The sequence below is a fragment of the Saccostrea echinata genome, unplaced genomic scaffold (assembly GCF_033153115.1).
Source record: "Saccostrea echinata isolate AGI-Se365-2 ecotype Australia unplaced genomic scaffold, CSIRO_AGI_Sech_v1 ptg000016l, whole genome shotgun sequence".
NCBI lineage: Eukaryota > Metazoa > Mollusca > Bivalvia > Ostreida > Ostreidae > Saccostrea > Saccostrea echinata.
Genome location: NW_026889765.1, coordinates 18,886,246 through 18,907,907, shown reverse-complemented (window position 1 = coordinate 18,907,907; position 21,662 = coordinate 18,886,246). Strand labels below are relative to the sequence as shown.

The 21,662-nt window shown below is 33.0% G+C and overlaps 1 protein-coding gene across 1 annotated transcript; it reads right to left on the bottom strand.

Annotated features, from left to right (window-relative positions):
- Positions 1 to 16,786: 16,786 nt before the first annotated feature.
- Positions 16,787 to 21,362, bottom strand: LOC133188689 (uncharacterized). Its single transcript, XM_061324192.1, has 6 exons — positions 21,357 to 21,362; positions 20,251 to 20,592; positions 19,949 to 20,057; positions 19,327 to 19,473; positions 19,101 to 19,183; positions 16,787 to 17,026 (listed from the first exon to the last, which is right to left on the bottom strand). Exons 1-6 carry the CDS (start codon positions 21,360 to 21,362, stop codon positions 16,841 to 16,843), a joined length of 873 nt encoding a protein of 290 aa, XP_061180176.1. The 3' UTR covers positions 16,787 to 16,840.
- Positions 21,363 to 21,662: the final 300 nt, after the last annotated feature.

Sequence of the window (21,662 nt, the reverse complement as noted above, 5' to 3'; positions counted from 1 at the left end):
ACACAATAAAACTATAAACTGTTACTTATCAAACAATTCTTTACGTTCTTTAGGTGTATGTTAGTTCAGGCACGGTAAAGGCGTTTCTTCACAAATTACCTTATTTTAAAAACGCATAAGAGGTGCATCGAAGCTTAACTTTATTTTCATATGCGTGCATAGTAACAACGTATACGACATGTTATAGCTAGTGTAAATTACAACGTCTTATTATGACGTCATTGTTCTTTACAACACGAGGTAATAAAACACATCAAAAACAGATTAGGTGCAAGGGCATGACCTATTTCATTTTGCATAATTAATGCAAAATCCTAAGAATATTGCTGTACAAATCATTTGCACTTTCCCTGCTAATCAGAATTTGAGGAAATCTACACCGTACTATAGAATAATAACAAAACAATTGAAATGACCATATTTGTGCAACAATACCAGTACTCCTTAGAATATTCTTATTTAAACCATAAAATCATATAATGACGTCATAATGTGCACTGGCAATAACTTGTTGTGAGTACCAAGTATGTATTAGCCAACAAGTTTTAACCTTCTTTTTATAATAGGTGAAACCATTATTTGTTTTGATTTGTTCATTTGCATAGAAATGACTAAACCTAACCTTAACTCACTATCGAGCTTATTTGTATGCTGAATTCGTGAATGGGACAGAAAAAATCAAATCAGTGAAGAGGGTCCTTATATTGAACTAGAATTTTTCCCCAAAAATATTTCATGAATTATACAATTTGATGTTCATCAATGTTTAATTACTGTTGTTATAATGCAGAAGGCCAACTCTTCAGACACCAATCCTAAATTTGAATGTTTCTCACTTATTTCAATATCACGGTATACTTTTTCCTATATCAAAATTATAAAAAAAAAAATTCTCTTTTTTTCTTCAGAATGTATTTTTCTTCGGAATGTATTCATTAAAAAGGTGTCCCTCAAAGACTTTTTTTTTTTAAATTTATTTTTAATTCATGTTCATGACAAAATTGTATAAAAGAAAAAAAAAATCTGCAAAGACAAGGGTTTATATCTAATTATTGCTTACCTTGTGCTGTATGAATTCCAGTTAATGTATTATTATTTTAAAAATGTTTTATAATTAAATGAATACTGAATTATGTCTTTACAATTTCAGGTCATTTGTATGCATTTTTTGTTAAAATGTCTAAACGTCAATAGCTTGTAAGCAATTTACACTAGAACAGTTTTTCCTCCTTTTCAATCTAGCAGCTTGGTTAATTTATTGAATAAAAAAAAATTAAATATTGCGTCGTATATTTAAAAAAAATGCATTTATTCTTTGTGATGCCAATATATTTAGTCATTATTAATCGAATTTGACTTTGTTGATGCATAGTTTTATGAGATTGTTCGTCTGTATCCATTGCAGATTTTTTTTTAAATGACTTCATTTGCCCTGTATAGCCTTCTGTTGATAATCTGGGAGAGTTTGTATATTAATCCAACAAGATTTATCTCGTTTTTATGAATATACATTTTTTTTTTTTTTTGTATTCTAAACAAATTAATTGAAATATCTAAGAATCCGAATTAACTCTGTAAAACGAGCGAGCACATGCAATAAAAAAAGATAGTACACTTAAAGACGTCATTCTATGAAGACCTTGTTCGTTGTTGTTCTTTACTACACAAAATTATAAAGAACATCAGTAAAAAAGCTTCGGCATAAGAGCTAACACAAATTAATTTCATAGAAACAATGTATAATCAGAAGCAGAAAATGATACCAATGATATATTGTATTGCTACACATACATATCGACAGTTCAATTATTGAGTTATTATTTGCAAAGTTTTCAGTTGAAACGGGATGAAAATGCATTGCCCGGTGTAAGTTCCCTCAAATTATGATCAAACGTGAAAGTGGAAAGGATTTTTGCAGCAAGTTTAATAAATCTTTTAAATTTTCTTGTTAGCATTATGTTTTACGTTCGTGAGAATTGTTTTTATTTGTATTATTACCTGGAGAAGTACAGACATATGACACATTATATGACGTCATAATAAACTGGCTTTAATGTGTCGTGGATACTATGTATGTAAAATAAAATACATTTAAATTCTTTCTGAATAATGTAAACACCTTTTGAATGTTTTCACCAGCTCAATGTGTGGAAACTTAACTCACATGCAATATGCATAACATATTTTTGTTTATTCTTGATGTGTTATTAACAATATTGTTTGCTTAAGTACTGAAGACAAAATCATTGATATTTTACATTCCTGGGGCCCGTTTTACAAAGGAACTTACGAATAAAACCAAAGCTTTAGTTGATTTTAAAATTGTGCAAAATAAATTATTCTGTTTAAACTTACTAGCGTAAAAATATTATTCACATCTAATTCACTCTGAATTAGATGATGTTATGGATGGAAGTGCATGACATTTTATTTTCCCAATTTGGGTTTACCCAAATCTAAAAATTAATTCTAATGGTTATCGTACTTGTAAAATTTGTCAGTTGATTATTGCCCCTTTTAGGAAAGTTTTGAGGGCACTTTAGTTGCAACTTCCTTTCTCAATTCTGCAGCATCAAGATGGGTCGGTAAATTTTTCTGTCTTGTTATTCTGCATTGTTAACTCGAAACACCCACCCACCACACCCATTCAGAATAGACACTGCTTTTCTTGTTTATTATATTTTCAGATGAAGACTCATTGCAGAGATCATCTAAATATGACAAGCCTAAACTTTTACTGTACTTCAACACGTAGGACTATGATATTAAAGTATGGGCTTAATGAACAGTTAAGGGGAGCCTCATATTTTAGTTTACGACTCAGAAGATTTTGGACCCGTGAGAGTTTGTCAAAGCGACATGCAAAATACTCATATTAACAGTTATCATAATGGATATTCAAATACTCAGTGTCCCAACGGATGTGTCGTAGGGTGTGGAAGTGATACGTCATTCATTGAACTAGACTGTGACAGGCTAATCATGTATCAAGCGCCATTTCTGGAGTAGACAGTATTTTTCGAACCAAACGCAATAATGTAAACTTACAGAATCTGGTAAGGCTGTCCATTTCTTTTCCAGCTGAGTTATGTGTTAACGAGTGACAAGAAATAAATAAGTGCTCGACCTCTGCACCTTCCAATGTTAAGGCTTTTATCATGTGGCGGGATTATGTTTGTGAACTTTGACCTTTGAACTATAAGTAAACGAGCGGCACTAGGTTATTTTCTTATATGCGTAAACGAGCGGCAATAGGTTATTATCCTATTGAGTGATGTAACTCTTTAAATTTAAAAGTAAAATTTTGATTTAAATATATACATAAATAAGTGCTTGACCTCTGCACCTCCCAGGGTCAAGGCTTTTGCCACAAGTGAGATAAAGTTTGTAAACTTTGACCTTTGAACTATAAACTTTGAACCTTAATTTGAATATTTAATGATGCCAATTGTGCTAATGATGTCAATTGTGATTGGCGGCCCGTCCACTGTGTTGCCAGAGACACCAATAGTAATTTGGGTCTCTGGATATACAGCCGTGCCCAGTTATCGCCACAATAAAGTTTCTCTTAATATAATATTTGTGTTTATATATGCACTTATCTGAGATAACTTTCTACATTCCTTTTTAAAAGATAAAAAAAAAAAAACATTTTTAAATTAATGTAAATTAGAAAGATATAAGCAGATTTAAATTTTGATCTTAGTCGTAAGTTCTTTTGCAAACTGACCCTTGTTTCTCAAATGACTTTTTTTTTCTTTGAAATCCTTAATTAGCTTGATGGATGCTGAAATTCTAAATCGTAAGCGTCCTCACCCCTATCCTTATATGTAAAGTACATATATTACGGTAAAAATTACACATGACTTGAGCCTGAATTAATTTTGGAAAGCTCGTCTTTGCCTTCCACACAACTCAAAATATACCCTAGATATTAGCAATAACAAACACCTTCGGTCCCTGTGATGTACTCATTGTAACTATTAAAGACAACCCAGGCGAGCAATCGGTACAAGATTTGAACAATAGTTCATACAGAATGTAAATTATTAAATGAAGAATCGAGAACTTTTCTTTTCTTTTCAAATGACCTTGTAACAGCCGATCAACATGGTGGTATATTGGAGGCTAAGATATTTAAAAAGTAGTTGGGAAGGGAGTGTTCCCTGTTTAGACCAAACAATGCATCTCCCATCATTTTTGACACAAACATAATGTTTGACAAACAAACCTACAAAACTCATTAAAACGAGATAAATATAACTCATTGTAACTAGATAACAAGCTCCCCACAGCAAGATATTAACCCCTTTTAAAGAGGTCACTATCATTACAACGAGCTAGCTATTTTTTTTTCTTACCATTATTTTTTTTTTAATTTCTGTTTCATTATTTATAAGAATCTACCTTTATTATGATTTTGAAAGATATTCGCCAACAACCTCATTAGACCTCACTAGGGGTTAATTAAGTGATGTTAATTAGGAAACTGATATGTTTGGCTGAATTTATGATTTAGAATGGCTGATCATCTATCAAAATGTGTGCAGGAAACGTATACTGTATTTTTCAAGCTCAGGTTTTTATACATGTTATCACACCTTTCAGTTAGAAACCACAAAGATGCAGTATTGAGATTTGTTAAAATTAATCACTTCATTACGTCATCCCGTTGGGAGGACTTAATATCATTACTTTATTATGTTCTTGTAGATGGCTTGTACAAACAAAAAGGTATTTCAAAGTAATTATATTGTATGTTGTTTTACGCCACGTTCGAAATTATTTCACTCTTTTAGCGACGTCAGCATATTTCGGAGAAGGGCTTCAAATTCAAACCTTTACTTGGAACTCAGGGTCTTGAGTATTGAGGGATCTTCATTGTGCCAACGCCTGTCGTGACTCGGGACCTCAGTTTTTAAGATCTCATTCAACCCTTCACAATTTCAAGCAATAATAAAATGTATTAGATTTACCCAGATAGGGATTTGTTCAAAAGATCATGCACAACTCTGAATTCGCCAGGTTTTAAATTCGACCACATGCGATAAGCGATGAAAATTAAACGGTAGCGAAAATTTTCATCAATACAATAATATTTTATGATATATTATTAAAAAATTGTAACAAAAAGATTCATGGTTATACGTATGATTTTTTTTTCAGAAAATATCAATTAAGAACCGTTACTAATAATGCATGCGACAAAATCTTCAGTTGAAAATATGTTCTCAAATACATTGTGGCCCCAGAGTATGCATTGGCAGTGCAGCTTTAGATGCAACTATTGACCAATTACGCAGGTATGTTAAGCCAGCACACAGATCAGAATTCGGCGAATTTACACTTTTTTTTGTAAAATGTAACATTGATAAATCCGATGAGTCACGAATAAACATTTACTATCATTAACCATTCTATAGACTTCAATTAGGCTTAGACTGAAGAAAGCACTCCACCACGCCGTCATCATTTGACGTCTATAAAAGAAAAAAAAATGCCTTAATGAAAAAGTGAAAAGTTCAACACTACCCCGGGGATAAATAATTTCTATTTCTAAAAAAAATTATGTAAAATTATCTCTGGTCCATGAAAAGTGCTGCTAGAATTTTACACTCCTATCACAGAAATGACTATTCCACACTTTCGGATGAAACCTCAGCAAAACTTTTACAATTTGTACATAAGATCGAAAAAAATTCTTCAATTCCCGTTAACCACACGATTCTAGCAGCACTTTCCAAGAACTATAGAATAAGAACTTTCGACAGAAACAAACATTATGTTTCAAAGTATGCAGCGTAGTGTTGAACTTTTGCATCTTTATTGTAACGAATGACAGAGGAAAGGCTTATCGGGATGTAAAAATACTGTCTGCCTTCATTATACGAAGAAATTGTAAAATTAAATAGGCGTATTTTTTTCATAAGTTTTAATTCCGCATGAATAACACATGATATTCATGATAAATGCTTTTAAACTCCGATTTTCTATGTTTACATGAAATTTTTACGTTTCGTTTTCACTCTGCAAATATTGATCAATGTTCAGTTATGATGCCATGGGATTGGTATTTAACCCCTGTGACAAATACATAGCTACTTTTACTACCCAGAAACAACAATATTTTGTTTATATTTGGCTTTTGTATGTTTCCATTCATTTCCTGGACCTCAAGTCAAACTTTAAATATAGATTTTAAGAAATCTTCATCTCTAAAGTTCAGGTCATATAGCTTGCTATGAAGGAATGTTGTATAGCTAAGTACATCATCTGGGTGTAGCTTTAATATACCTTCGTTGTTTTTTATTTATTTATTTCTTACTGTTATCTACGGAAGCGTAAATGGCTCTACACTTGTTGTGTTATAACTCCATATATAGTCTTACTTTTTATTGTCTTATTAACATATAATGTGTTATGACTATTTACTTTTACTTATATGTTGTGTTATATCTAAATATTTTTACATAATTTAAAGCGTTTTTTTCTGTTTGATAGATTTTATTGCTAAAAGTTAAATCGACTGAACAAAATATTGATTTGAAAAATATTGACATATGTACGAGATTGAATTATATCGATATATTTGATTATACATGGAGCAATAATTTTTTTTATATATTTAAATATTTTGACATAAATATGTCGATATAGCCAAGGAGAAGTATTATTATTGAAATAGCTTAGCGGGCGCGGGAATTCCTAAGACCATGACTTCATTTTACTGAAGGGATTCATAGATAGCACATATGAATGTTCATGAGAGAAAAAGAAATTAAAAAGATCTCGGAAAGTAAGTATATACAAGAATTTGTTTTGATTACCATTTAAAGACATGTACATTTTTTATTTATTAAGGCCTATTTACACGTTCTGACTTGTAAGATGTGATTTCAGATGTGATTTCACATCGGACTCTAGTGTTTCATTTACATTGTATGATTTGTCACTTGTCAGATATGTAGTTCATTAATATTTCCCTCAAAATTTCTTATGTTTACAATTTAACAATGGAAAACGGCAATAACTTACTACCTTTCCATTTCTTTATGAAAGCAGCTTATGTACCATTTGAACACAAAAAATACTGGTTAGGGCATGACGCATATTATGCAATAAGTAAAGAATTGGGCATGGAAGACCAACATTGTTTCAATTTTTTTCATATTAATTTACTTCTTAGTATTATTTGTTAACCAATTGGTTTGTTTAGTTTCACTTTTATGGCATTTATGGCATTATCAAATCAAGTACACGGAATGACATTTACTCCTCCATGCATGATTTGGCCATGTAATATATCACATTAATCTTAAAATTATCTGGAGCTAAAGTTCGGGAAAAAACCAGGTGTTAATTGTGCCTAATTCAGATTAACCTTTCTGACCTGGCTGATGATTGGTTGAAACCATCTGACTTGCCAGACGGAATAGAACATGATGTCTCTGTTCCATCTGACTTCATATCTGGCTTATGAATTTCCTATTTACACGGTATGATTTGTAAGATGTGGCAAGTCACATCTGACAAATAGCAGTTCTGAGGAGGGAGAGCGTTTGGGGGAAAATGTCATTTGTAAGTAGTACAATTCTCTGTTATTCTTGGATTTTCAGTACAAATATGCACGTGTGTACCATATATAAAAAGCCTCGCAAATTTTAAGTCTTTCCTTTGCTAACAGCCTAGCATAGATCAATCAGTTGTGGGTCATCTAATTAAAAATTGGGGGTTCTTCTCGTTCATTTCCCGGTCCAATCATTTATTTTTCCATATATATGCCCCTTATTTACTGGCGGATTTAGAGTGGAAAGCCCCATTTTGTGTCCAAAATGTGTGTGGCTGTGGGTCCCAACCCCGACCCAAAACTGCATCCCCTTTTTTTCAACATCCCTGTATCCGCCACTGTTATTCCTCATGTTTTTTTTAACAGTTATTTGAAAAGAAAGAGGAAATCGATGGACACATTTTTACAAGCATAGATAAACAACTTATTTTAACTTAAAACAGTGTCCTTTATTATGTTTTCCGATAAAAATTTAATAGTATTTTATTACTTTATTTTTTAGATATAAAGCATATTCTTAATTTCATGTTGTGATAAGTGCTCTTTCTATTAACGTGTCAAAATTTATTTATAACATGATTAGACATCAATTCAATTTTGGAATAAAAATAATTCTGGTTCATACCTTAAACCTTATTTCATTTGAACGCATGCTTTTGTTGTTGGTGAAATCAAAATCGGGAGTTTTTAATTTTTTTTTTTTTTGGATGAAATTTAAAACACTGCAACTTAATGCCTAAAACATAAATGCGACATTGTTTCCAAAGAAAAAATTCTCCACTGACACGCTTATTCATTGCATTAAAATTACACATTACAGATGACCAGCCTACTGACAGGAGTCTGTTTATTTCATTTTATTCCAAGCGTATGCTGCATGGATCAAACAGAGATCAATCAACTGATACGACATTATTTTCATTTGGGATACAAATATAGCGAGATCATTGGATTTATGTTTTGTGTCCATGGTATAACATTGAGTTTCGGACATTTAAAAAGAGTTCTGCGTCGGTTGGGTCTACGAAGGAAAAATGTGGAAAGTCCTTTGATTGTAATCATAGAAACTATTATTTTTCTCCATCAAGAAGGATATGCTAACTTGGGATATAGAGCAATGTGGAAATTAGTGAATGTTGTGTGCAAAGTCAGAACAACGCAAGAAACAGTTCGTAAACTTTTAAAAGCAATCAGTCCAAATTCTGTGGCTCAGAGGTCTCGTCATCGTCTTCAACGAAGGTTATATTGCAATAAGGGACCTAATTTTTTAATTCATATTGACGGATATGATAAACTGAAACCTTTTGGAATTAGTATTCATGGGGCAATCGATGGATACTCGAGGAAAATCCTTTGGCTTGAAGCATCAAATACAAATAACAACCCCAGAATTGTTGCTAGATACTACATGAACTACATACGAAAACTAAAAAGAGTCCCTCGAGTTGTTCGTTCAGATCATGGAACTGAGAACGGTATTATAAAGGATTTTCAAACATTCTTTAGGAGAGACCACACAGATGCAATGCATGGCGAAAAAAGCTTCCAGTACGGATCTTCCACCTCTAATCAAAGGATAGAGATGCTCTGGAGCTTTTTAATGAAAAACTTTACACATTTCTGGCGAAATTTTTTCAAAGATTTGAGAGACAGAGGACTTTTTAACGATGCCAACCCTAAGCAGTGTAACTGTCTGCGGTTTTCTTTTCTCCCCTTAATACAACTGAGGCTTGATTTATTCAAACATCTATGGAATACACATAGGATAAGATCGCAGAGAAATTCTGAAGTTCCCTGTGGTATACCGGATGTGCTATACAACCAGCCTATTATGTATGGAGATGTAGAATGTTCCTTTAGTTTACCATATAACAGCGAAAATCTTAACATTTTAAGTGAACTCTGCACTGAAGCGCCTGAAGAAAGAGGATGTCCGAATAGTTTTTGGTGCGAACTGGAACGTCGTTGCAATGTAAACCAAGACGAATTTAGAAGAGTTATTCCTGACAATGTTCCTGACGCATTGCTTTTATATCAAACCCTTTTATGCATTTTTTAAAAATAAAAATCAAAACCTAATTTTCACCACTTGAGTAGAAATTCAATTTTATTCATGACTTCATATACTTTTTCTATGTAACTTTTTTTTATCAAAGATATTTTCGAAATAAAAATCTTTCTGTCCCTTTATGAAAATTATATGGAACTTGTTTATATCATACTGAAATACAGACACCTCGTCATGTAATACACAGTGGAAAAGTTGCACCTTAACCTCCACCTTCACTTGGGCCCTTCTGCAGATACATGCATAATGATGTTAGATAACACGCTATAGAATAATTAATTAAAAAAAAAAAACAAATTGACAATAGAATAAAAACCAACTTGTGAAGCATGAGAATCCCTAGTGTACTTGTGTACAGGACCCCCCCCCCCTCCCCCCGATATTCAACCCGGGGCTTCTTGGACTTCAGAAATTAATTATATTTATCTCATTTATTCATCATGTGTATAATAGGGAAAAATCGCGAAAACCCAAAAATAATCGCTCCACAAAAAATACCCCACTATATTATCTCGTACATGTATAATGTATACATGTAGTGGGGTATTTTTGTGGAGCGATTATTTTCGGGTTTCACGATTTTATCCTATTATACACATGATGAATAAGTGTAATTAATAAATATAATGTGTGGAAAAAAATGTCCAACAAGTCCCGGGGTTGAATATCGGGGTGGGGTGGGGTGGGGTCATGTCTACGAGTACCTGTGGAGAATCCATAATCATTTTGGTATTATGACGTATTATTTATTGATGTGTTCAAATTTAAGAATCACGTATCATATGTAGGGTCGAAGTGTTGAATAAAAATTCGTAGATTTTTGTGAACATATCTTTAATTTACAAATATTAGCTATACCAAATCTCCATTTAAGAAACACCCTCACTGTTTTTTTTCCACAGAATTATCTTGCATGTCTTGGGAGGGAAACGCTTTAAACGTTTGTAAAAAGGAAAAAAATCAGTATCATATCAGTGTCAACAAGTAAAATTGATGAAAAGTACTTTCACAATTCAAAGCATTCATGCAAGGAAAGCACAGGATATTCAAAGCTGAAATAGTGTTCATTTTTATTCCAGGCCGTCTTCAAAACAAAATAAATAAATAAATATTTTTTTTTTAAATTAAATAGAAAATTTAGTGCGGCATTTGCTCATCCAAAGGTTTTATCTATGTAAAAAAGTCAATGATTAATATGAGAAATTATTGTCATCAAAATGAAGATACATGTAGGTCTCTCAAGATGAACCACGTGCTGATATCCTGGATTTTTGTCACGGGATAATGCCGGTTTCTGTAGAGTAGGCTATACGCTGAATGGCGCGGTGCAAAATGTATAAAAATAATCTTTGTGTCATTCGCAGTTGTACAGCATATTCAAACAAGTTTTTACTAGTTGAGCAACTTTTCAATTTTTTTATTCACCATGCACTTTTACTACGTCATTATTATCCCGAAATTCATGACAATTTCCTTTTGTATTTTACACACTGAGGGGGAGTACCTATTGTAATAGCCTGGTCCCCTGTCTCATCCATGCCAAGTGACGCGGAGTATACGAAGCATAACAGGGACAGGGAACCAGGCTACTATTGTAACCTCTTTTTATTTAACCATAATGTGATGAAGTTGACTTTTGTTTAGTTTATATTATGTTTGATTTTGTGTTTTACTCGTGAGTTTTGGTGGTTATGAGTTTCCGTACTTTTGAGGGTGTGTATTTAAGCTAAATTTAGAAAACTGGTTGGGTCAGAAGGAAACGACGCGTGGCAGTGAAAGAGTCTTGTTCCACGCCAAGTCTACAGTTTTGGACACCATGGACGTTCTTTATTTATGGTGAAATCTAGAAATAAGTCTGAAACCGGTAGCCAGGGAACGGTGAAATTCTGTGTGTGGTCATTTCTATTTTCTCCAGCCGGTAAGCTTGTTTTCGTTACTATTTATAGGAGTTTGTTACTTTTTTGTCTGTATGTTTTGTGTTAGGTAGGTGGATATATTCTGTTCTTTGATAGTATTGTAGAAAAGTCGTTTAATTTATTTTAGTGCATAGGGCATAGAGTATACGAGGGGCTAGGGGCTTAGGACGGCAGATGTGAGTGGTCAGTTTGTGTCTAGGACCGGAGCATATGGAGGGGCGGCGGTGGTACTACATGTACGTGTACTTCGTCCCTACAGACCAATGGTAAAGCCATAGCGTCATTCTAACGGATGCATAGACGACTACAGAGACGTTAGAAGAGGGAGACCTGTGAGTCCGGCGGTCTAGACTGCTAGTGAGCGTTGTGTGAACACAGTGGTGTACGGAAGCCCCGTGGTGCTGATATTAGTGTTGAATAAGTGAACAGTTGTCAGACAAACTCCCAATTTGGTTTATTCAAAAAGCATTTCTAAGTTATATTACAGTGAAGAGTATTTGAAAGTATAAATTCTATTTTGAACTTTTTTGAAACGACTTGAAATTAATTATTGTTTAATTCAAAAGTTACTGTTTTCATTAAACAAGTTTTGTTTTGATATTTATTTCTGACACGCAGCTTTAAGTTCATTGTTCGTGGGCGTGTCAGTTTATTCTTTATAAAGTTATATTTTTTTCTTTCTCTGTGTGAGTGTTTGCGAGTGTGGTGTATGTAAGGCTTTTGTGCTATTTTTTGGTTGTTTATTCATTTGTTGGATCTGTAAAATAAATTTATTTTTGTTTAATTGATTCTACAGTGTTTCGTTTTCTTCCGGACTAACACAAAATCCAAAGAACTCATTACACATAAATTATCAATTATCTGATGCAAAATGATAATGAAATTGAAACATAATAACAACGATTAAAACTTAGTTTAAAACAACTTTTAAAAATATTTTACTCATGATTTTATTCATGTAATCATTTGAGAATTATTTTATTGAACTAACGTTAATAAAAAAAAAAATAATAACATCTCATTTCCCCCCGTGTGCACTTTCTAACACAACCACAAATAGATCGGCCGCAGCATCCACTGCTGCGGCCGATAATGAACAAATGAAAAAAAATAGGCCTACAATATAGCCTGGGACGTCCGTTACATATCTGGATATTTTACTAGAAAAAAATGACAATGGTAATCTAACAACCAAACTTCATGATAAAGTGATGACTTGTTTCCACCCGTCAACGTCCCATAATACTTTTGTAATAATTTACCATTACACTTGAAATAGGGTTAAAGCTGAACACGACTCGTAAATAGGCATACGCCATTTTCGATAATATATCTACGATACATCAACACCAGGGTATACTCTTCGCATTCGTTACACCTGACTGCTTTATTGTCACGGGTATCGGCGTGGAATGGCGACCCGTGTTCGTGCTGGTTATCTTGCAATACCTTTGTTTACATTTTATTGTAGTTACGTGTATCTGTGTTTGTTTGTATAATGCACTAACCTGTACAACTATAATTGTAAGTTTCTTTTGTATCTACTTTCCTGCATTAGACGAGGTATTACAGTTATTTTTGAGTGCTGTGTAGCATACGTCCGTCTGCACCGGTGTCGACTGATCATACAGAACAGCGTCAAAGTCAGGCCCTTTATATAGGGGTCCTCAGATATAGCGAGAATCCGAACAAAAATGGCGGACGCATTGCTTTTACGAATCATGTTCAGCTTTAATGACTTAAAACAAGTAGAGCTGACAAACAAGCTAATGAACCAAAGATTTGGATGTTTACATGTACTAGAAAAAAGGCGTTATTAAAAGGGACATGGACTCAGTTTCAACTGAAAGTCCTCTATAAACAGATAAAGCCTTTAACTAGATGTTAACTTTCAGGACATTTTGTAACAAGGGCACTGCAAAGTGGAGATCAAGGCAGCATAATGACATCAATCCCGCTGCAAATAACATTACTTCCCTTTCGCACTAGGACAAGCTAACACTCACAAATACATGCCATACTATATCCCTTCCAGCTCCCTTTCAAGGAGATAGTAATTCCCTCTTTTAAATGCGTGTCCTAGAAATAGTCCAGTAAGAAGGAAAACTTAAGATTCTATCATAACAGTGTTTACTTACACTGGGAGATGCATACGTGTATATATGTACACATGTACACGTGTTGTTTTTTTTTTTTGTAAATTAAAATGAAACCACGCTGTCATTGCATGGTGTTTCTTGGACAACCTTCAGAATGAAAATAACTTCAACACTAAAAAAGATTGTTACTTTGACTTTAAAATGTCTTTATTTATCCTTTTTCATATAAAATGATTCAAATAAAAAATCAAAAAATAAAGCTTATCTAGCAAATTACCTGGTAAAGAAAATACAAGGAAATGCTTTTCCTCAACAAAAAAGTTGAAAACTGCTAATGATATTACAGTGCTGGACCCAGGATCATGAAACATTTTAAATTTATGTCAAAATCTCTCTCTTCAGTCTTGTACTAAAATATTGTAGAAGGCAAGAATTCCATATTAAAATATTCATTCAATATTGCTATTCAAAAGTTTTGGTAACTGCAACTTTAGAGATCAATTCCATAATAAATAAATTTTTTTACAAGTGGTTGGAAATTTGACTTAAGTCTAAAATTTTTCATGATCCTGGCCTGGGGCCTGGTATATTATCCCCACTACAAAACAATGAACAATACAAAAGGTTCATAGGCCACAATGCTTATTTTTGACCTTTTGAAGATAAAAAAAAATTATCTTAATCAAAAGATAAAAAGAGAATATTTTTTTCCTATTTATTTACATGTAAAAAAAAAAAAAATTATCCTATAATGTGATCACTCTGGGTCTAAAAGATCATCACATATTTTTTTTCCTCCATAATTAAAAACAGGATGTACCAATGTGATCTGCCTTCCCCCACTGATATGCAAGTTTCAAATATGTGAAAGTCCAATTTTGTGAAATAGTAATGGTGGAAATGGCATAAAAATAAAAAAAATTGTTGTTTTACATTCTGAAATCAATTTTCTTTACCAATCATTTTATCTGTTGAGTAAAATATGACCACTTATTGTACAAGCAAAGCAATAAAATAAGGCTAAAAACAAAGAATAATTAGATATTCTGGCAATACTTTTTAAAGTTCAGGTCATCCAAAGAAAAAAAAAAGATCTGCTTATAAGTAATCAATATCGAGAGAAATAGCAAAAATCTACTCAATATCTGCAAGTGCAGCAGAAAAAAGTCTAGAAACAGTTAAAAAGAACTTTTTTTTAAAAAAAAGTATAAGGTTAACATCCTTCATAACCAGAAGTCTCTGACAAATCTGTAGTTCAACTAGTTAATTCATAATTATGAGAAAAGAGTACTTGGGCTTGAAGCTATGCAAAAATAAAATAAAATAGTTACTCTTGGTTGAATTGGAAATCAAAACCAATATAAAAAGTTGTGTGATAAAGTTAGGAATCCATGTGCCACTTTCTATTGAAATCAGAGGAAATCTGTAGGAGGAGTGAGAATTTGATGGTATTTCACAGATTTTGTCTAATTTAGTTACCATGAAAACACTTTCCTTTAAAATCAGAAACCAATACAATTATATTTAAAATGACGACTATCATAAAATTACTAATCAGGAAAATTTGCTTCTTCAAAAAGAGATTTATAGATTTCTTAAATTTCTTAAATACATGAATTTGTTATTAATAAAGAACATGGTCTTTTATTTGAATAAATTTCCCCCTTTTACCCAAGGACATTTTGTGCCAAAGTTGAAATTGGTCCAGTCATTCTATACAATTTGAAAATGTGAAAAGTTTACAGTAGAATGCCACACAAAATTTGATCTGAGATACTAACTTAAGCTTTTAACTCAGCTGAGTGAATACATACAAATAACAATTTAATCATTTTAATTTTAAAAGTTATCTACTTTCTTAAAGAAAACTCAAGACAAAAGTCTACATACACTGTAATAAAGGTAACAAAATGTAAAAAGAAAATTAATAAAAAAAATTGTGCATAATTTTGACCATCACTGTCGATTTATCATCAGTCACCTAACACTATAAAAGGCCTTGCCTGTTTGTAGGCAATAAAGCACACACATTGCCTATCAAAAAGTCATCTTCCATGAGATAACTTTTTTCTTTTCTTTTTTTTTTTTTTATTATTATTATTATTAATTATGTAAAAGTATGATACTTTCAAGTATATGGTTTAGTAATGTATGCATATATATATGATGTACTGTATATATACCTATAAAACAAGTCTTATGTTCATATAAAATATTTTGGGTATTCCCCTACTTGTACGTATTTTCTATCAATCAAGCAATTCTCTCCCTCTTATGGATATGTATATTGTATTTCGTGTGTATGATCATAATCATTATATACATTTTAACAATGTACTTTCTTTTTGCCCCATGAGGGCCCTTAATTGGTCAATAAACGAATTGAATTGAATTGAATTGAAATATAAGAAGTACATGTATTAATGGATTCTCTTTTCACAATCATAAACAATGCTTTACACATACTCAGAAATTTAAATAAAAATGGTAAATTTCTAATTGTTAATATACGAGAACTAAACAACTTACATTGACTGATTTTTAAGTTGACTGATTTATGTTAAATTTTCCATATTAGAAATGCTTTTAAAATGTCTTACTTTCATATATATGATGTTAATCATAATGCAAGCTGGTGCAAAAACCAAAATGATTTTATTTATAACCAAACAAGAAAAAAAATATACACTCAGTCTAATAAAAATAAATTTACTTAACAATGCTTAAACCTGAATATCATAAATATTTCTTTTTGGAATATTTTTTTTAAAAAAGATATTGAAACATTCTATTAACACCCTGAAAAATCACATGAAACAGACCTCTAAAATACAATCCCTACTAATTCTACTTCTAACTACAGTGAGTCAATGCTCCATTGTGATTTTAAATGGAGAGTTCAAATAATTCAAAAATATAATATGCTTGCAATGACAGGACATTTTTAATTATATTTAATACACAATTTCTCTGTTACAGGTATTATTATTATTTTTTTTTTTTACTAAAATGAATGCAACAATATTGGAATCATAAATATTGAAAAACAAAATACAATTCCAAATATTGATAAAGTAGGATATAAACCAACCAGAATCAACCAGCAGCTACATCAAGCTAATTAATGTATAATCATCTCTAATACAATGGCCTGTAAAATTTCACAAAAATCTGGGTACAAGAAACAAAATTACATGAATAATGGTTTTACTTCCTGAATGAGTAGTCTACACACCGGACACATTCTGTTGTGGGTTTCTATCTCCAGACCACAGACTAAACATGTCGTGTGACCACAGGGCAGGAAAAAATGACTGATTTCTCGGTCAAAACAAATGGTACAATTCTTCCCAGCATGACCTTGTTGGAATAGCACCTGGAAAAGATTAATTGCCGTAACACATTGCTAAAATCAAAATGCAAAATACAGAATTGGCGTTGTCCAATTCATTTAAATGCATGTATGACTAAAACTGATGAATGGGTATAAGTATTTTAAACAGAAAGTCAACAGACACACAAATGAACAGACAAACAAACCCAGACATCTTAGCAATGCTGCACGGTCTAAGAAACTTACTTGTGATATGCATGGTAAAAGTTATAACTTAACATAAACAGGGGCATAAATTGGACATAACTGAAGTTTTGCTTTCTTTAATGTTTTTTCCTTCCAAAATTATTTTCTCTAAATATTGCATTTTTTGCTGAGTTTACTCCATTATTTTTTTCTCCACATGCCCCAGTGCTAAAAATAGCACCAAGCAAAGTTTCGTAAAAACTGGAGGTAACTGTAAAACCCTGACGGCGATTGGAATTTATGTACATTTGCTTTAATAGAAGGATAATGATGTTAATACTTAAAATCAGAGCATGGGGAATGGAATATACAATTTTGAAAGAATTAATTTTTTTCTATGTACAGAAATTTGAATCAGTGATTCAACAAACACATTGATGATTGTCGATTATCATGTTGTGACTGCTTGTTATCTCATCTTTTGTTTTTTTGTTAGTAAATCTGTTATCTTATACCCTAGCGTGCTTCATGAAATATGCCTATGTGACAAGTCTGTGTGATTCACACACCAATAACTCACACAAAAGTCAAAAACATTCCTTAAATGAACATGTTAGAATTCCCTGAAATAACGTGCACAGGAGATTTTGATCATCAGCTGACTGATTCTCTATAATGTCAAGCTTCATAGCAAAAGTACTGATTATTGACAATGTTTTTCTCAAGAAGCATGCATGGCAGTCATAGTATAGAGCCAATTAACTACTCAAGTCATTAAAAGTAGGTGCGAATACTGAAATGTAATAAACAAGAGGCCCAGGGGCCACATCGCTCACCTGAGTACTGTGGTTAGGAAAACAGCAATAATCATTTTAGTATTAAAAAGCTTACATGTGTGAGTGGTCCCAAACAACCCCTAAAAGGTAGAAGGAGTAAGGGGGAGTGGGTACGATATGAACAAACTTGAATCTACAATATCTGAGGATGCTTTCAAATAAATATGACAAACCATGGCTTTGTTGGTCTTGAGAAGATTGTTCCTTTATACTCCTATGTTAAACTTTGATCGTCCATTGTGACTCCACCCTACCCAGGCGGTCATGATTTTGAACAAACTTGAATCTACACTTTCTGTGAATGCTTTCACATAAATATGAACAATCATGGCTTTGGTGTTCTTGAGAAGAAGAATTTTGAAGATAGATCCTATATACTACCATGCTTAACTTTCATCGCCCATTGTGGCTCCACTATACTCCTGGGGGTCATAATTTGAACAAACTACACCATCTGAGGATACTTCAATATAAATATGACCACCAATGGCTATGATATTCTCGAGAAGAAGATTTTAAAGGCTTTTCTTCCATATTCCTATGTTAAACTTTGATCGTCCATTTTGGCCCCACCCCATCCCCACAGTCATGTTTTGAAAAAAATTGAATCTACACCACCTGCAGATGCTTCCATATAAATATGACAAATAATGGCTTCACTGTTCTTGAGAAGAAGATTTTTAAAGATTTTTCCTATATATTTCTATGTAAAACTTGGATTCCCTATTGTGGCCCCGCCCTACCCCCAGGGGTCATGATTTTAACATTTTAGAATCTACACTACCCCATGATGCTTCCACATAAGTTTCAGCTTTGCTGGCCCAGTGGTTCTTGAAAAGATTTTTAATGACCCCACCCTATTTTTGTATTTTCTTGATTATCTCCCCTTGTAAGGGGACATGGCCCTTCATTCTAACAATTTAAACTCCCCTTTACCCAAGGATGCTTTGTATCGAGTTTGGTTGAAATTGGCCTAGTGGTTCTTGAGGAGAAGTTGAAAATGTCAAAAGTATACGGACGGACAGACGGACGACGGGTGATCAGAAAAGTTCACTTGAAGCTTTCAGCTCAGGTGAGCTTAAAACAGAACATACTGTTGGGGTTCCAGCTGGAAGCCACTGCTGACCAGGCTGCTGAGATGTAGAAATGTTTTTGTTTTGACTGCCTGATGAGTTGTCTGAAATAATGAATAACAAGTATTTAGATAATTAATTGCAAATCATAATTCTGCATGCAGTCTTGATCACTAAATGTTATTGTTTAAACTTGAGTTCATACATGTCAGATTTGCAAAAATTCAAGATTTTCCTATAAGCATACCTATCAGTGGATTGCAAACAGCTATTGCAGCAGTTGTTGTTGGTGTAGCTGTTGCCAGTGAACATGGGGTATGACTCGTTGAAGGTAGGAGGGTACTGGGCCCCACCCCAGCATGGCAGTAGGTATAACTCATCACACTGTCACTATCTACAAATATACATGTACATACGTATTTGCTAAAAAGTAAGACAATTATACAAAATAAATTTCAAGCAGATAAAAACACAACAAATAAAAGATAATACTTTAAAAAGTAATAAACAAAATCTCGTTTACAGACGGGGACGGACAAGCTGATACCAATATACCCCCCCCCCCCCCCAAACTTTGTGAGGGTATAATTAAAGCTGTAAAATTTTGTGCTTTAATCAATATATTTCAGGTTCTTTTTCTGAATACTGTCTTTTGTATCAAATATCAGCCCATTCATATGTTTTCTGTTGGAATCACACTAGCATATTATTATAAGGAGGGAAAAGGACAGATCAAGCGAAATGTATGTGTTATCCAGGGACAGAGGGTAACCAAGAAGGGGGGGGGGCACTGCAGATGTTAACCATCCATTCCCCCTAGCTGAAACACTGTTCAGTGCAGGTAATCTAAAATAAGAATGAAATCATACCTGTTGTTTTCTTTCTTTTTGTTTTTGTTAATTGCAGTCTTGGCAGAAAATCAGAATCCGAAGAATCCGTAGAACGGGTGTCGGTCATTAAGTCGTAATCCTGCATGAGCTGAAAAACACATCCAAATTTTAATGTCCAGACTCCATATTTGAAGTCCTATGATTATATAGTGAAACATGTTTAGTACGAACAAAGATATTGCGGATTTATGGATATAGCGAAGTTATCTTCAATCATGGATTCCCAGCTAGGTAAATTTAACAAATTCCTTATAGGGAAATAGCAATATATATATATATACTTTTTTCTTGGTCAAAAGGTAGAGACGGGCTTTTTGCTGGTGCTCTTGTTCATTCTCAACCCACTCTCCTACAGTTGTAAAGTTTTCAGGACTTATTATAATTCCTTTGAATGTTCCAAGTTCAGTGTCCATGCACACCAATTTTCCTCTAGAACTTTTCCCTCCTGGGAAAAATTCTTCCTCAAGAGTTGTTTTAGTCTCCTCATATCCAGAACTGCGGGTTAGTAAAATTGTTGTTGTCCCAGTTCGCTTTTTTACTGTATTTTTAACCTGTTTGTACCGTTTTTCGGCGTAACTGTAATTCAGCCATCCTATTGGTAATCTTAATGGCTTGTGCTTTTCCTGAAATATAAAAAGTCAGTATTGGTAACCAAAGTTTCAAAAAATGAAATATTGAATCAAAATAGCTAGGTTTAAGATTATTTTTTTCAGTGGGTGGGTACCTGCAGATCTGCACCTGGCTGGTCTAAAAAAAAAAATTAGATGAATGACCAGAGAGCTATGGTGCCAACCACTGAAAAAAAGTCTATATTTATTGCACATTGAAACTGTGGTGTTTCTTTATTTTTTTTTTCCACGGTCTTCTCAAAGTATTGCTATAACTGCATGTTTCTTACATATTGTTTTAATTACTATTTCCACAGCAAAATATTCCTTGAAACCATCGATATTAGTCTAACTGCATGGGCTTGAAATTGAAACCTTCCAAATTTTAGCCTAATTTATGATGCTGCCAATTTAATTGGCAAAATAATACAGTCCAACACACTTGGTGCAGATGTCAAAAAAAAAAGAGAGAGAAAACTTCCAAATTTTGGCCTATATATTAATGCTGCCAATTTAAGTGACTAAATAATTCAGTCCAACATGCTTGGTGCAGATGTCAACATAAGTATTTAGTTTTAAATCTGGCTTTTGTGTAGTTGAGGTAAGAATTTAGAAAAATAAATCCAGAACCAAGTGTAACGTTTTGTTTGCAATAAATCAGGATGAAAATACCAGGTCCACACCTTCATATGGTGAATAATAAGTGTACCAATTTTCATGCAGACAAATTCTTTCCAACAGTTTTTGAGAAAAGGTCTGGAAAAATCTCGTCTACAGACAGACATGCTGATTCCAATATACTCCGCCCCTAAACTTCGTTTGCGGGGGGGGGGGGGGGGGGATAAAAAGTAAAGCATTACACTTGGTAATGTTACTGGAATGATGTGATATTGAACATTTACAGGAAAGATACTGATATTGGAAGTTTTAATCTGAATACCAGTACTGATTGATTTTTTATTGTTTAATTAGGTGTAATATCCCTCTTATATTAAAGCGATAACTTTCTGGAGACATTTTTCCATGAAATTCAATAAATTGTCATGTCAGATTTTACAGTTTTCATTTATGAGGACCATTTTATA